This window comes from Diadema setosum, chromosome 4 (assembly GCF_964275005.1).
Source record: "Diadema setosum chromosome 4, eeDiaSeto1, whole genome shotgun sequence".
NCBI classification, from domain to species: domain Eukaryota; kingdom Metazoa; phylum Echinodermata; class Echinoidea; order Diadematoida; family Diadematidae; genus Diadema; species Diadema setosum.
In genome coordinates this window covers 27,151,396-27,169,970 of record NC_092688.1, presented here as the reverse complement: position 1 = coordinate 27,169,970, position 18,575 = coordinate 27,151,396, and the positions used below count along the sequence as shown (strand labels likewise).

At 39.8% G+C, this 18,575-nt stretch overlaps 1 protein-coding gene across 1 annotated transcript; it reads left to right on the top strand.

Moving 5' to 3' along the window:
• The first annotated feature begins 8,511 nt into the window (after positions 1-8,511).
• On the top strand, positions 8,512-17,885 carry LOC140227776 (uncharacterized). The gene is made up of 5 exons (XM_072308174.1): positions 8,512-8,919; positions 11,922-11,952; positions 12,677-13,543; positions 14,113-15,625; positions 17,033-17,885. Exons 1-5 carry the CDS (start codon positions 8,656-8,658, stop codon positions 17,883-17,885), a joined length of 3,528 nt encoding a protein of 1,175 aa, XP_072164275.1. The 5' UTR covers positions 8,512-8,655.
• Positions 17,886-18,575: the final 690 nt, after the last annotated feature.

Genomic DNA, 18,575 nt, shown 5'->3' with positions numbered 1-18,575 from the left:
TGAAAATCTGGCTGTCAAATAGGGTAGAGGGTTGACCATTTTACCCTCTATAGGCCATGCAATAATTGTGTGTGTGTGTGTGTGTGTGTGTGTGTGCGTGTGTGTGTGTGTGTGTGTTAGATTTCAAATATTAAAATGCATACAAACAAACATATTATACAGTTGTGAATCCATCCTACTCCTGCTTCGTTGGGGTTTTGTGCATGGTTGAGATTCTGACTCCGAGTTAATGGCTGAGTGAGATATTTTGACAGCCATCCCGCAGTATGAACAAAATGAATAAATGGCTGCGTAGGCAGCGCTAGAACCTGTAAGGAAGAGTTTCAAATATTCTTTAGACTTGGATTTAAATTTTCAAATGATTTGATCGGTAAGTAAGAAAATCACAAAATTTGGTTTTTCAATATTTATTTTGCTAATCACATTTCTCGCTATTTATATCGTGTGAATACTCATGGGGTTTTCGTGCACGTCTGTCACCACATCATTCACTGCCATTAAGAAGAGCACATCCATAATAGGGGCGGATCCAGGAATTCCGTAAAGGGGAGACGCCTTTGCAAAATTGATGGTGGACGCACGCACATCCCCATTTTTTTCTTTTTATTTCTTTCATTTTAACCAAAAATAAAGAGGGGCGCGCGCCCGGTCCGCTCCCCTCCCCCTCTCATGGATCCGCCACTGCTTATAGAAGACGCACACGTGAAGAGGTGACAGGTAGGCTTATACAAAGATTTTTGTGCCCATTTATCCGCCCCAGCTCGGTGACATATTGTTTGATTTTTAAATAAGTAGATCGGTATAATATAACTTAGGAAGTCAAGCTACAATTACAGAACTTTGTTTGGCACTCTTTCTTGTAACTCAAATAACCAGCACATCATCTTACTTTTTGATTGAACATTTCCCAAATACTCCACCAAAGGTGTGCACAAGACCGTTTAATTTCAATTCTAAAAATGCAAAAGCGGAGGTGGGGGGGGGGGGTACCATGCAACCTTCCATACCCTCCCTTCGTTTGCATGTCCCCCTTCCCCCCCCCCTCCCCAAAAAAAAAAAAATATATATATATATATATGCATTGAAGTCTTATTGCAACCCCGTTAAAATATTTCTGCGTATGATAGGACCATCATGATTATGATCTCCATCTATCGTTCCTTGCTCTCCTTCACATTCATTAACTTGGAAGTGATCAACCCCGGGGATCAACCTGACCAGTGAAAGAAGTGGTTGACATCTTCAATGGTGACAGCATTATACGAAGCCAATTTTGTAGGTCTCTCGAGTGGAACCAGTCGCGATTGTCTCGGGGGAGTCTCCTCCAGCGAGATAAAACTATTTATACTAAAAGCTATATAGGGCCTATTAATATGCTGCCATGATAAGTCGTGCTGGGTAAAGCTGGTAGGATTATACTGCTTTTTATTACTTAATCTTTCTGGGTTTTTTCTTCTTTTTTAGCTCATCTGCTTCTATGCAGGTTCCCTCCACACACAATTTTATTTATCCGTCATGAATGTACCCTTGCGAATGATTTCAATTGATGTTGTGCTATTATGTATATACATGTAAATGCTATTTGTATATACTGAACTTATAACTTATAATTTGTGTGTTACTTTACATTGTCATGGATGGATGTTGTAAACACAACACTGTATGATTTGTGTGGAAACTTATGAATGAAATAAAATCTTTCTGCTACTCCCATCACACATCTCATGATCTAATCTAGTGTTCTTTTGTTGCCCCTGGCATAATTTCCCAATACCGGTATAAAATTACTAATACCAAAATGTAATAATTGTTTGTTTGTTTGTTTGTTCATTTCCATCTTAGAAGATGGCTGGATAGCCCATATTCAGCTACGTTAAGCTGGTCTTCCCTGGGGTCCAGTTGGATGTGAGGTGGGACCACTTCACCGGGTTAAACACCCTGCTCTTTGCGATCATGGACCTACAACATCCATGTTGCGATGAATGAATGAAGCGGGATCTTTTACGTGCATGAGTTGTTACTCTCTCATACACGGGACCTCCATTTTATGTCCTATCCGAGGGACAGAGTGTTTTGCCTCTTGATATAGGGGACGGCGGTATGCTTACACACAACATTTGCTCAGTCCAGACTCTGGTTCGAACCCGGGCCGCGTGATCGTGAGGCAGACGCGCTACCGACTGAGCCAACTCACATATATAATTGTATATTGACTCATTAGATTTATGTTACTATACCAGCAAACAGCCCTTAAAAACCTTTTCTGTTCACCCAAAGCAAATTATAGTCCAAGAATTAGTTTTACACCAATTTTAAATTTATAGCTACTTCTTCAGCAACGTCACTTTATCACTGACACAGTTTACAAGCATGTTAATTTTTCATTTTATAGGCCTATAAATCCAAATTGACCCCACTGCCATTCTTCTCACAGCTGATTAGTATACTAAGTACACAGAGCTATACTCTATGAACACATGCACGAACACACACACTAACATAGGCCTACATACACCATACCCACAAATGACACGCGCGCGCGCGCGCGCACACACACACACACACACACACACACACACAATTCATTAAGTCCTATCATAGAGTAAGACCGAACACTTTAAAGATGTCCCAATTATTCAATTCCAGAAATCGTAGTGAGTTGATTAATTTAGCTAAATTTTGCAAGAAAATAATGAAGCTCCACAAGAAATAATTATTATCTATATCATTGTTTTTTATGTTAGGTATTCACAATGTTTTGCTTTATACTATTGAAATTGCTTTTATCTGCGTTATTGTTGCCCTGCTTTTTTAAACTGTTTTGTTTGTCTTGCTTCTCTCTCTCCCTCTCTCTCACTCTCTTTCTCTCTTCTGGATCCTGCACCATTCTGTATATTTTGTAAATAACATGCAATTTTCTGTACATATATAATTTATAATGTATTAACTGATTTTATCTGTTACGATGTTTGTTCAAATTTTCTTCAATACCCTGACGTTGGGTGACATAAGAAAATTAAAAAACCATTGTCATTGTCATTGTCATGTCATTGTCATTGTCACACACACACATACACACACACACACACACACACACACACACACACACACACACACACATACACATATTATGGGAGGTATGATGCATGTTAAAAAACAAACGAACGAACAAAACAACTCTAAGTACAGTAGTAAAATTCCAAAGAGATTTTTCTCCTCAGTACTTACTGGGGGAAAGCTCTTTGTAAAATTCATTATTCTTTGGATAGTAGTCTAAAAGGGCCTACAGTAACCCATCACGCACAAAACATATAAATATTGGAATCTATACACATTTGTAAACATACACTCCCAGAAATGACACACAATAATCAAATGTGAAAATTGAGTCATCATAAACCTCAACAAAACAATTTATATCTGCTTTTTCGACGGTTATATATACTTTCTTTTAATTTTATAATCCCTACCCTAGGTACAGTAAATAATTGTGATTTCATAATTGTATGATTTTTTTGATAAGCTACTGTTTTATGTAAACTGAGCAGTTCAGCAGGTGCTGCCAGTCACTATTGTAATACAGTTTATCGGTAAATCTGAATTTGTAATAATATGCGTGCATCTCAAAATCTCTTCGGTGCATATGGAAATCATGCCATTATGTAGCAATATTGTCAATTGAGTACTCTGTACATGTATACCTAGATAAATATGATGAGCAGTGCCGTATATTCTTTATTTACGGCATTAATCAGTAGAGTCCTTTCCCAGGGACTCTAATCCCAGGGGCTCCATGCCGCATCTCAGCAGAACGGGGAGTCGTAAATAGAAACAGAAGAGCGCCATCAATGCTCGTTTGCTGTCGAAGGAAAAGCTCTTTGGAGAGGGATCACACCACATCGCACAGCTGCGGCCACCAAAAACGGCCGGAGACCCAAGAAGCTGAGCAAAGATCCTACCTACGTAGGCGGACCGACAGCCAGAACAACGGTCGTCAGAGTACAAAATATGGGGGTGCAGGTTCCATGGCACCGCATCTAGACTAGTAAGAAATTGAAGATTGAAACGTTATTACAGATGTATGACCATAATAATATGAAATGTGAATCGGCTTCGTGAACACAGCTGGCCGTGATGTGGTTGTGGGTGGGTGCCCTGATCAGATGCCGAGCGAAAGCGACAGACAGGCGGTGTGTAATCATACCGGTGCAGTTAACCCCGTCGCGGGGCGCTGTAACACAGTAACAGCGCCCCGAAGCATCGCATGCGATTTTTAGGAAGTACTGCGACGCGTACAATTCTGTCACAAACTCACCGTTCAAAACGACACATGGATTCGCAACAAAAAGCCACATGTTGTAATACCATAATGTTGAATATTATAGCCGACTATGTATTACTCACCATTACCTCCGAAAACAAGAGAAATCGCCATCATCTTTGCTGGAACCCCACTCGACACTATCGACACTGCCGCTCGCCATTTTGAAAATATCACGTAAGTAAATTGATCTGGGCATGCGCAAATGAATATTCATGTTTACGTCATCTGCCATATGTACATGTACAATGTTGCTCGTAGTTCTCGGACCATTCATAGCTATCACTATAGTATCAGTATCATCATCATGGAGTTCAAAGATGCTCTCAAGCAATTAGAGGAGGAGGCTGGAATTAAGTTTAAAGAGGAGCAGGTAGAAATAATGGAAAGCACAGTGAAACAGAAGGACACCTTAATGATATTGCCAACTGGGTTTGGCAAGAGCGTTTGTTTTGGTTTCCATCACCAAATCTTGGATAAAGTGAGTATACAATGGCATCAATAAGTACAGTGAAAGTAGCCAACTGAAGCCATACAGGGTACTAGTAATGATTAGATATTTCAAATCATGATAATAATAATCATTATATCATTATCATAATCTTATATAATTTATCAAGCACGGCAGGTTCTGATGACATATTAATAATATTAAAATATTGATCAATTAAAGCAAGCATGGTTATGAGATAAGGAAAAATGATTATTGATTGAACACGAATAGAAAGGCTTAAAAAAGCCATTGCCGGATCAAGCAAGACAGCATCAAAAGAATAAAAATGTGTGAATGGGGTCTACAATTTATCTTTCACAGCAATAGGCCTACTGATTAGACATTTATCATCTTACAGTTTAACAATTTGACAAGTTTAACTATTCATGAGAATGAGTACTAGGGACATGACATAATAATTTAGTGCTTATTTTATTCCTAATGCGAATGAGAAGGAAGAGAATAAGTGTATGAATATGCTTGTACATTACCATCACTAATACATAAACGGTGTAATCACACACTCGTATGTATAAATAACAATATCAATATGAAGCTATAATTGAGTGTATAGTGTTATTAGATATAGTGTCGATAATAGTGCAAAAAAAAGACACTAAATGTTTTGAAAATGACATAGGGAGCAGTGGAATACAATCCCCATGACCATATGGATGGATCTGAAAGGGTTAATTTCTAGTTTTTCATTAACCAATCCATCATACCTTTAAGATGAAAGCCAGTCTAAAACTTCATCTATATTTCATGAGAATGAAAAAAAAAAATCCAGGATAACACTGCAAAAATGATAAAATCAGATTTAAAAAAAAAAAGGAAGTTATGACATTCTGATATAAAAATTTCGGAAGACACTTCTTGTCCCGTTGCTATGAATGAATGAATGAATGAATGAAGAAAATGAAGGACTACTCAGAGTCAACTTTATTGATCTCTATATTACAGTACATAGAAATTTAGCTTCCAGTTCATCCAACTTGTTACACACAAATAATCATTAAACACACATGCATGCAGACACACACACACAATCAAACAGCAAGTGAAATGCCCGAAAGAAAAAGACAGGAAAGGATTCCCATACGGTGGAAGTCTTTGAAAAAAGAAAGGTCTCTTTAAGAAATAATCAAACAATCCTAAAACATTGAAAATAAACAAGACATGTATGTAACAGAAGTGTATTCAAATCAAATCACAGCAGATAATAAACATGAAGCAAAAATGAATATGAGTCCCCAAGAAGCAGAGCTTGTGAGTGGAGCCCATTGTGAATGTACAACATTTTACAGTGTGAAAGGAAACTTGATTTATAGATGAGACATCTGGGACATTGCCCCTGCAGACTGGGAAAAAACAAACAAAGAAACAAACAAAGAAACAAACATACCCTCTATCATGAAAATCACCTGTTATTTTCTTAATCCGTCATATCTCCAGATGTTCATTATGTGTGCACTTCCTTTATTGCAAATAAATAATGAACCACACATTCGAAATGTGCTTTAAAAACGAAATTAATAAGTGCCGGTAGGCCCGATAGTAAATCAGCGCCCAGCATGCATTCTCTTTTGTTACGTCTTATGAATATTCATTTCAGTTCTCAGCGAGCCGTCCGGTTTTTTTCCACACGCATACATTGCGTATTATAGTATGTGCTACGTTTTATCCATATTCGCGCATGCGCTGTGTAAGTCGTACCACGATACGAAATGCGGTAGGACTATTAAAACCCTCGGATAAACTCTTTCACTGGGCTCTCAAAACAGATCATATTGTAAATCGACTTCGCCTGCTGTGATTGTAAGTATCTTATCTAAGAGTAAGGCTACTAATTTCAGTGTAAAACCCTGTATTTTGGTCTCTGGTCACCGAAATGCTAAGCCATATCGGGTGCTTCAGTGACAGGTATAGGCTTGCTGTGCGACCCCTTTACGGTACGTATTTGTCCGTATGGGGTCGCTGCTGCGGTTACGGTGCAGTAGGACCTAGAATTCTACTGACATTTTACTGTGCTGTGCTGTAATCATGTCAGTGCTGATCCATGACCATGGCATGGAGAGTGTGGTAAAAGCTGAGAGTGAGATATATCTGTTAGTGTTACCGTTAGTGATAGGTGAGGCTCCTACTCTTTTGTAGTTTTGGTTCACTTCCACGCCCTCTTCACAAAATCGCTCAAAGTATTTACAATTGGCACCACAAACGATTGAAAGCGTGCGTTGCCTGCTGGATTGGATTGGGTATGTGAATTTAAATGTTACCAGTAGGACTACAAAAGTTATTTAAAAGACCTATCTCGTATTATGTAATTTACGTTAGGAGGATAGGTGGAGAAAGTTTCCCTGAACCATCTGTAGTGATATGCTAATGTCATGATAAAGTCCAGAGTTCAAGAGTGCAGTGCCATATGTTAATTATACTTCTATAGGTCCAAGATGTCGAGGAACATAGAGGTGTCTATACAATGGTAATGGTACCACTACCAGTGAAATGATGTAGGGCCTAGGCTAACTGCGCATTGTAGCAGATATATGATCATGACAGGTGAAGTATAGCGCCTAAATATCAATATGAAATCACAAAAATTCTGTAATGAAGACTTACAGGTGAAGTTATAATGTTGAAGACTGACTGCGTTCAACTTTTGGTCCTGCCAATATTCCATTTCTGCTCGAATTGATGAGTTAAATACGACTCGGTCGAAAGGAACTTGGGAGAACGACATCTTATACAGTCAATGGATTTGAAACTTGTGCGCATGCGCTGGCCGTCAATTCATATGTACAGCTGTAGCTTTATGGCAAGGCCGTATCATACTGTTGTGGCAAACCCTCTCGCTGTATATTGCGTTGCTTTCTGGGTGGGTACGCGCGCGCAGGCCTTGTCAGAAGGCTAAAAGCATTGCGACTCCGCCCAGCACATGAATATTTACGTGCGCAGTGTACTGCATACTGATTTCGAAAATGGTGAATGGGATGGGGAGCTAGGCGATGGACCTGTAAAAAAAACGTTTTTTCAAGATCATTGGACCAGTGTGAACAAGAACAAGGTGAACGTATGGTAGGAATTAGATAAGAATCTTATGTATACTATAAAAGTAAGTTTTTTTCTAGTGAAATTCGAAACTTACGGAGGCGCGAAAATCTGTGACAGACTGTGTATGTTTTTCAAGCTTACCGATATAGCACTCTATTGACTCAGGACGCTCCCACAGTGTGTAACTGTGTACACGGAGCGTCCCGGGGTTAGGCCTAGGCCTACAGATTCTCAGAGTTTACAGGGTACACAATGTTCATTGTATACTACATTATGAAACTTTTAGCACTAGGTCTACTGTAAGTGTAACAGTTTTTTGTTTTGTTTTTTTAGCTGGACTTTTGCTCGACTTCTGTTCAGCAATAGGGCTGTACCCTGTGTAGGATAGTTTTAGGGATGTTTGTTTGAAGACATCTCGCAAGCATAGGCCCTACATGTAGATCTATGATTTATAAATGTCTGAATTCAGTTCTTCACTGTTGAATACTTGCATTTGAGTGATATACTCTAATTGTGTGTTTGCACCCTCTCTTCTTTTTGCACTTCTTTAGTTTGTTTGTTTACTTTTTTCTGCAGCTTATTTCTTGACAAAGAGGTACAGTGCTACAGGAGACTGTGATTGGATGCCCCTCAGCTGCTTTACTATTCCAGCAAGAATGACTGTACAAGATTGATTTGCCCAGTCCTTTCCAGAGCAGCTGGAGTCTTCATCTGCCACTACAGAACAGATTTGTAAACAGTTTACCCATGGCTCAGGACCCACTTTGTTAAGAAACGGGAAATCACCAACATGGCTGCATCTGCAGAACTCTATATCACTAATTTGGACCCAGGGAAAGAGAGCGGCATAATTGAATCAACGCTGAGAGGTATTCGAGAAAAGATCCACACTTCCAAGTCGTTCTACAAAGACTTTCTGGTCAAATTCCACTTGTCTGATGGGATGAACAACCTGCTGGAGATCCTGCGGTCAAGGCTTGATGAGGAAACAGTTGTGGACCTTTCGATCAGTGTCTTGGCGACCTGTTGTCTTGATAAATCCAATGCTCAACAGGTGAGTGAGAGACACAGAACTCCACATGTTATGGTTTCAAGTTAAAGAACAGTTTAATACTAGTTATACTCATAGAATAGCACATGTATAGGTTGGAGTTATCCAGTATTTATCTAGCTGTCAGAAGATAACTGCCAAAAGGACCTGGTAGTACTGTGAAAGTGGACATTTTCACGGTGTTGAAATTTTCGCGCATTTCACGCAACCAGAAGCTAGTGCGAAAACTAGAGATTGTAATTTGTCATCACTGACAAATTAAGGTGATCCGATTTTTTTTTTTTTTTAATCAATGATTCAAGTCCTGATCGCAATAGGCATGGCCATGCAGGTTTCATCTGTGTTCGAGACATTGGCCGTGTGATGTTTGGATTCTCATTTAGAAAAGGGAGTCATATCTGCCATCTTTGGTACCAAATCTGTATACACTATAACGAAGATACAGCAACAAGTACATATGACCTTTGACCCCACTTTGCACAACCTAGATGGCATCTGAGCAAAAAGTGGTTATTTTGTGAAATGATTCTTGTAACATGATCTTTGCGTGTGCAAAATATGGGAAAGATAAGACATGTATTCACCAAGATACAGGATGAAACATTTGTGACCTTTGACCCTAATTTACATACCCAAGATATTGTCCGATCAAGTATTTGTTATTTTATGAAATAATGTGCGTGACATGAACTAAACATGTGCAAAATATGGGGGTGATAGGGGCTGTTTTTCTTGAGTTATTGCAAAGAAAGTTGCAGAAACATAGAAATAGCTCAATACATCGAAGATAAGCTTTAATTTCAACCAAGTATTGTAACATGATCCCGACATCATATGAAAAAACAAAGGGCACGGAACGATAGCGCAAAATCTCAGTTACAACATATTAAAATCTGAGGAAAAATTCACCGAAGGGTAAGTGAGCTAGTGCTCGATAAAGACAATCATGTCAATTTTCACATCTAGAAAAATTCCCTCCCATAGAGATAACACGTCATAACGAAGAAACTGAAAGAAGTACATATGACCTTTTGACACCACTTTGCACAGACAAGATGGCATCTGAGCAAAGAGTGGTTATTTTGTGAAATGATTCTTGTAACATGATCTTTGCGTGTGCAAAATATGGGAAAGACAGGACATGTATTCACCAAGATACAGGATAAAACATTTATGACCTTTGACCCTAATTTACATACCCAAGATAGCGTCTGATCAAGTAGTTGTTCTTTTATGAAATAATGTTCGTGACATGAACTAAATATGTGCACAATATGGTGGTGATAGGGTATGTTTTTCTTGAGTTATTGCACATAAAGTTGTAAAAAGAAAGAAATATTACAATACATCGAAGATAAGCTTTAATTTCAACCAAGTTTTTTTCACGTGATCCCGACAACGTATGAAAAAACAAATGGCACACTTACGATAGCCCTACGTCTCAGCTACAACATATTAAAATCTTAGAGAAATTCACCGAAGCATAAGTGAGCTAGTGCTCGATAAAGATAGTCATGTCAATTTTCATTTCCATAAAAATTGCACTCCCATAGAGATTACACGTAAACTGGTCAAATTTGACAAGGTTACCTTCAATCCATTTTTTCGAGGTGATGTCGTCATCTAATCAAATTTGTGTAATTACATTTATGAAAGAGCATTTCATAAGCTACAACATATTGAAATTTAGGTGAAAATTAGCAAAGGATAAGTGAGATACGCTCGAGCAAACTTGAAATTTGATGACGTCATTTTGAAAATTTACTTTTTTTACTTTATTCAGAAATTTGATATCTTTCAATCATTTTGTCAGCATAGCCAGCCCATGAAATGACATGTACAACTCATCAGCTTTCAGAATATGTCAAGAAAATGGGGGGTCACCGTCCATCCTGACGAGTAAAATCCGATTTAAAATTGGCGGTTTTTTGGCATAGTTGCACTGTGTATCCCCATTAACGCACGCGCGGAATTTTGAATTTGACGGGTCCGTATGACGTCATATTGAATCGGATCGACTTGAAACTTGGTATAAATATTCCTTGACATTTCGGACATCCGATCCGTGTGAAAAAATTGAAAATTTCTATTTCATATGAGCTGTGCGTGCGAATATGTGCGCGCGCGTACGCGTCCGTCCAATTTTTTCAATTTTTCAAAAAATGCTCCAAATGGTCTGAAACGTGTGCAAAAAAGTTTTGAGCTCGATTTGAGCATACAAATATTTTAACGCGCGCGTTTTGAGATAAAAACGAATTTTGAGAATATGAGTAGAATTCGCATGACTTGAAATATATGTGACGTAAATTTCATTGAAATATTCTATTCCATTAATGAGACATGCATGAAAATGTGTTTTCATATAATGACGTCATAGTGACGTCACGGTCGACTGATCACTATGTTTTTACTTGCGCTGTCGTCTTTGCGACATGATACATATATGGTATGAGTTTGACATTGAGAGGCAATGCACTTTCTGAGCTAACCTCTGCACAACTTTTGAGGAGAAATAAAGAAAGAAACAAAGAAAGAAGAAAGATTCAGTACAGATACAGAAGGTGATCCGAGAGGATACTCGGATCACCTAATAAAAGCGTGTGAATATTTTCCCTTGCCATACAGCTTGTATGTTCCAGTAGTCAATGTCTTAACATGATTCCGCGGAATTAAAAACACACAAAACTCTTCTCACCTGGCCGAGCGTGAAAAATTAGTCACATTGAAATATCCACTTTTACAGTACATGTAGTTCACTTTTGTAATGCAGACAAAAAAAGCGCACCAACTACATTGTAATCAGAGAGAATTTGCATATTTCTTTGTTTATTCTGTCATTTTTACAAAGTGGAAAACTTGTAAACATGATAAATGTTTCAATAAGTTGCAATCATAAGTCAGTAAAGTGTGAAAGACACTGTCATTTACTCGGATACATTAATGATCCAGTGATCCTACTCACAAATGGAAGTTCAACTTTCATCTGTTTTTATATTCCACTCCAGGTCAAGGAATTGGATGGAATAGCAACAATTGGTAAGTTTATGTGTGATGTACAGTACATACAGAATTTGCAGTCACTGCTGTTTGCAGTGAGGTGTTGAGAATGAACAGATATTATCATAATTGGCAAAAAGAAACAATAAATGGCTCTCCGCTGTGATGTTGATCTCTGGCTAGATAATTTCACAGTTATTGTATGATTGTGCTTGTCATGGTTGTGGTACCGTAACCTTGTATTCTGCTCTTTTCTCATTCATCTTGCAACAAAGATATAAAGGGAATTCACAGTATTTGTTTTATTAGTGTATATTATTTCTACAAATATTTCATAGAAGCTAATGCCCAAATTGAACTATGCAAGGCTAATAAAATCCAAAATATAAAATGAGTAATGAAAGTTACAGTAAATAGATCTCTGAGAATAGATAATGTGTATAACAATTCTTTTCTACTTTGTTACATATTATGTCTAGATGATTTAGAACATGTATCTTCAGATTATATTGATTAGTAGTAAAGAAAAAAAATGTTCCATGTACTATGCTTATACATGTAGTTCACGCCACTAGATTTTACAGAGAAATCCATCACCGAACAGTAAAAAATGCTTGGGTCTGTCCTATAGATTGAGTTTGTGGTTTCCTGTAATGAACTATTAATGAGTAGGCTCTTGTTGTCAAGTTAGAATAGAATACTGCATCAAGTGTTGTTGGTGCCAGCAGCCAGGATTAACAGGCAATAATGTCTCTTTATTTAGCTGCTACACTTAGGCAATACACCAACTCTTCAATCAGCATAGTCAACCGATGTGCCCGGAGTCTGGCCAACCTTATCAAAACTGCCAACGTAGATGAGCAACTCCGTAAAGAGGAAGACATCCTCCCACTCCTAGTCCAAGCCCTTGATGACATCGATGATGGAGGGTGTTGCCATAGCCTTCTCAGAGTTCTCAAAATGATTGCTGGTCGGGAAGACAGGACCCTGTTGTGGGAGGTTGTCGACTATGGTGGGCTTCGCTCAGTCTGCAAGAAGTTCACGTCTTCAGACAGTAAGCTGGTCCTCATGGCAGTGGAGACTGCTGTGGCACTCACTGCCCCGTTCAACAGGTGCAAGTCTCGCTGCCGACTGTCTCTCCCCATAGCCGCAGCCAATCCCGTCCTAGAGAACAACCACCTGACCAACCTGTTTGATCTGCTCTCGCATCATAGACAGGACATTCAGCACCATGCCTGGGAGTGCATTGGAAACTTGATGTCCAGCGACATTGGCCGTGCTGCTCTGGGTAACGCTGGCTTTGTCAAATTTTTCAAGGCAACGGCACTGAACCACTCCATCAAGACGTCAGTGAGGGAACAATGTGCCCATTACCTCTGCCTCTGTTGCCAGGAGTCTGTGAATAGAGCTAAGATGTGTGAAATGGATGGCCTCCGCTTCCTTGTAGATCTGCTTGATGACACCACAGAGCTGAGGCATGGTGTCCCAGTGTCTCTCGTCATTGCAGCTATTGCAGAGTTCCGCTTCGACGCCGCAGCCATGGAGCAATTTGCCGCCTTGAACATAGTAAACTTGCTGATTTCATGTCTGGCAAAGAAAGTAAAGGCTCAACATCTGGAGGCAGAAGAAGGTAGAAATAATGCCATGAGCTGATGATAAGTTTTCTTCTTTGATGAGTGTATGAATGTCCCAAAACCAGTGTCACCAAACAGGCATTTAATTGCATGAAGAGGATAAGGATGTTGTAGAATAAATATCTGTAAATATAAATATATGTAATATAAATATGGTATTGGTAGATGATGTACCAACAACAATCATCTCCCTGTGAAGTTATCATTACTGCATTATAACAACTGTACAGCAATTTAATGTGAAAGATGCAATTTATTCATTCAGTTCATTTGAAAGAAGACATGGAAGATTTATATGACTGAGTTGATAACATCATCTGAGGTGGCTAGTATCTCTGCTTTGTGAAATCATGTAAACTGAAAACTCCATAATTTTCTTCTGCTATTCTGTGATATTGAAGTCAGCTTTAGCATGGAGCAATTTTGATATACCGAAGACTTGTACAACTTTCTTTTTTTCATATGAATTGATATGATTTTGCTGCATAACTTCTGTCTCCAAGCTAACCTTGATTCTTTGAGACATGTGACCAATTTCATGCTTCTCTGTGTACCCCATTGACAGGAAATACATCTGATGAAGAAAGTCATAGACTGGTGCTTAAGGGAAAAAGAAAGAGGACAAGAAAGCAAAGGTCAAAGAGAAGAAGGAAGGATGATGAATCCAAAGACTGTGCTCCCCTGGCCAAGACTGACTCAGAGATGAATCCACCCTTCAGTCCCATGCAGGTGCCCCAGGGCTATCCTGTGAATGTGGATGGCCTGTCACCTCAGCATCAATTTCAGTGGTGTCCAGAGAGCCCGCGCATGTCACCAGGATCTCACAGCAACACCTCCGGTATGTGTATGTCCCCACCCCGGCAGATAGCATTTGGAATGTCACCAGAGAAAGACGTGGGTAGTGGGAGACTCTCTCCTGCCCAGGTCAGGCCCCCTGCTTACCAGTTTCCAAGCTCCATGATGTCACCGCCAAAGAGCGACAGTGCGTCTCCCAGTAGCAGTCCAACCCACTCATACAGTCCGTCGTCTCCTCAAAAATTTTACTATGGTGAAGAGGTTTTCAGCCCAATTGTGAGTGAAGCATCAGACAGTGAGAGCAGTGTCGAGGATTCATGCGAGAGCCGTAATGACTCAGATTGTGCCAGATGTGAGGAGAAGGAGGGCAACAGTAAGCAGTCTATGGACTCTGTGACGCATGGGCACAATGAGTCCTTGCTAGAACAAGCCAGGAGAAAGCTGACCCTCGGTGAGGAATCTGATGTTGGTGAGAGGAGTAAGTCCAATTCTTCAATAGCACCCCAGGATCTAGGAGAAATGTCACCATCATTATCTGCACGGGGGCCGAAAGCATCCAGAGAAGATCATCCAGCATTGACAATAAGCAGAGATGGAGCAGACAATGTGGAGCTTGAGAGCCATTCTGCCAACAAGTCACAATCCTCAAAAGCAGTAGACAGTGCAGCGTCAACTGCCTCTTCGCTTTCAACCCCATCTTCTTCACGTAGACCAGGGATGATCTCGTCGGTGCCTAGAACAAGTTTGGGTAGCATTACTGACGAGACAGATCGTGAGAGGAGACCTTCAGGTAGGCGTAGAGTGAGAGAGGAGGAAGAAAACATAGTCCTTATTTTACAAGAGATGATTCTTCTTCACCATGTTCCTGCCATCATGTGTGTAACCTCGCTGCATTCAATACAGACTCTCCTTCACCATGTCATGAATGGATCCGTTGCCATCAGAGAGACCCATCGGCTTCTCAGGGACATTCTCTCCTCAAGGCTTTTCTTCGACAAGCTCGTCCTGCACGGCATCCCCTACCTCATATTCAGATCACAGACTGCTGATGAAAAACTGTCCAAAGGAGCAACGACCTCGGGAAATCAGAAGGAATGGAGAGCCTCGCACAGTGCTTCATGTGATGAAGAAAGCAACCCGTGCAGCAAGGGGAGGCAGTATCTCATGCTGTTACGAGAGATAGCTGGAACATCGTTTGGACAGAAGGAAGTGGAACACATTCTACTGGGGCAGCTGGAAGAAGACAAGCTGCAAGCAGCCATCTCAATTCCTTATCTGTACAGGTGACTAAACTCACTCCTTGGTATAAACAACATATAATTTTCCAGACCAAGTTTAACCCATATCTGCCGGCCGTGTAATGCAGTTTATCTTGTGCCAGAGGCTATTTTACTCATGTTCACTCAGCTGTTCTCTCTCAACTTCTAATTGACGTCACTGACACTTCAAAAAAGAAAAGTATGGAAAACTTTATGTATCACTTCCAAGAGAAAATAATGGTCTTTTAAGATGTAAATAATCATATCACTTATTCAAATGTAACCAATTATGAAAAATATAGATAGTCTTCAGATGGAAACACAATCATCATATTTGAAATCTTCACGATGTGAGCTTTCCAATAGTATAAGAATTATATGGTATAATGCCTACAAATAGGATGAAATATTTGTTTGGAAATTAATAGGTGCTGTGGACTACTGTGGTCTAAATCTAAAACCTATGGATGGGACTTAGTGCATATGCATAATGCATTGTTCAATCTCACATATAAATGAAGTCATTGTCCAAGTTATTTCTGCTACAGGTTACTGGTATCCCTTTGATTGGTGATTGCTGCTTTCGTATGAATTACTGTATATTACAGAAATCGGCAGATATGGGTTAAGTACAGTAAACACTCATGTATAAGGCACACCCAACTTTGGACATCAGGTGGGGGAAAAAACCCAAAACATGTCATGGCTGTGCCCATGAATGATACTTCGCCTGGAGTAAATTACTCTTGTTTTTTGACAGAATTACAGCAAATCTGTGTTACAAATTACGAAGAATTACGGCAGTTTTGTACTGCAAGAAGGGAAGATATTCACTGTAAAATGCTGGGGGACATGGCTTCAGAAAACTTCTGATTTTATTGCAGATTTGAATGCCAGTGAGCCAATACTTCTTTAATTCGATTTCAATGGCAGCAAATGTATATCCTGTCATGATGTGTATTTTCCTGAATTATAGCTTTGTCACAGAAATTTCAAATCATTTTCATTCACATTTCTTGGACATGTTCCTACTGGCAATTACATGTGCTTTCATAATAAATTGACAATATATTGGCTTCCTGCCGTGAGCGGGAATTTGCTTGCATTTGTGTTTCTGAACAATAATGCACATCCTCAACTTTCAATGTTTTTCGGGACAAGAAAAGTGCACCTATGTGTTTACGGTGTGTTTGTTTTGATGTGTTTTTTTTTTTTCTGTTAGCAAAAGCAATGTGTTACTATAATTTTATAAGATTCTGCATAGAATGTGTTTCTATAGACCTGCTGCCACGTTGCTTGCAAATTGATTAGAAATTATTGAATTGCCGTCATGTTTTGGTTTGATTAATGATTATACCTTTCACATTGTTTTCTTCTTAATGTTACGATTGAATCTTTGACTTCTTTGTTTTTCTTTGTGTGCATGCCTAGTGCCAAGTCTGTCCTGAGGTACCTTCTTATCAACTGTGGTGGACTCCATTACCTGCTGGAGCAGTGCAGCAAAGCGACATCTGGAAAGACAGTCAGGCAAGTAGGAGAGAGCTTGAGTCATGCATCCAGCGTGTTGCTTCCACCCTGGGAGCACCACTGCGACAAACATTTCTTGACTGGAGACACCGACCTGAGGGGAGTGGCAGTGCCACAACAGTCAATGGATGACGGTGGCATCTCAGACAGTGACACAGAGGAGTGCCTCTACCAGGCAGATGGATACCCACTGGATGTTTCTCTCATCTGTGAAGGGGGTGAGATGGTGAGAGCCAATCGGCAGGTGCTTGCCGCGAGATCGGAATACTTTGCCTGCCTCCTGATGGGGAACTTCCAGGAGGCAGCCCAGGACATGATCAAACTGACGAATGTCTGTGCCAGGAGCATCACATACATCCTGCACGGGCTCTACGACTGCCATCCCTTCCAGTGCAGGATGCTCCGTGCCCTGTCTGGCGAAAGTATCGGTGGCCTTCTAGATGTTCTCAGTACTGCCAAATATTGCATGACTCTGAGGGACTCGAGTTGCCCCCAAGAGGTGCGGTTCTGTCCTCTGGTGCAGAGAGCGACAGGCATCCTCCTGCGATCCCATCTCGATGAATCTACAGTGTTCCAGCTGGCAGACTATGCTGCATGTCATAACTTCTCCCCGTTCCTAGACTCTTGTCTCCTCTTTGTCTGTCAGCTGCCAAAGCATGTCGGCAGGAAACTGCGGAGACTCCTGGTGACGGATTCTGGGGACCAAATTGCAAACTCGCTGACTGAGCTGTTCAAGAAATCAACCCTGCCGTCATAGATTACAAAGAGCAATTGCTTTACAGTGTCCTCTGTGAATCTACTTCCAGACTTCTGCTGTGAGAGAGAGAGAAAAAAAAGAAAGGTTGGGAAAAAAGGGTAACATTCCTCCTGTATTCTCATGAAGCAGTACTAAGTTATCTGGTGACACATGCCAAAGATGTCTCGTAAATGTTGGTTTCTTAATGACTGTAAGTGCCAGTGCAATATTTTTTCCTCTGAAGTGCTCACGCATCTATGCTACCGCACGAAAGAGAATTGAAGGAAAACAAAATGATAAATCAAGAGACATTTTCATATTAAGTGTGATGCCCAAATCATGCAAGATATTTTGATGCTCAAAATCAAAATTGTTGTTTTCTGTCTCTGGTCTTTTTGAGAAAATAAACAAATAAATGCACTGCCATTTACTTATTTTTATGTGGATTGAGTGAATACAGCAACATTAGTAGAACACATCAGTAAAAGTTTGAGGAAAATCGGACAAGCAGTGTTTAAGTTATGAATTTTTAAAGTTCTGGGCCGGTATTCCATAAACTTCTAAGACAAATTGCTTAAGTCTAAGCAATTTGTCTTAGATTTTTGCTTAGCTAAGAAAATTGCCTTAACCGTATTCCATAAACTTTAGGACATTTTTCTTAAGTTGGCAATTTGGCTTAGAAAATTGCCTTAACCGTATTCCATAAACTTT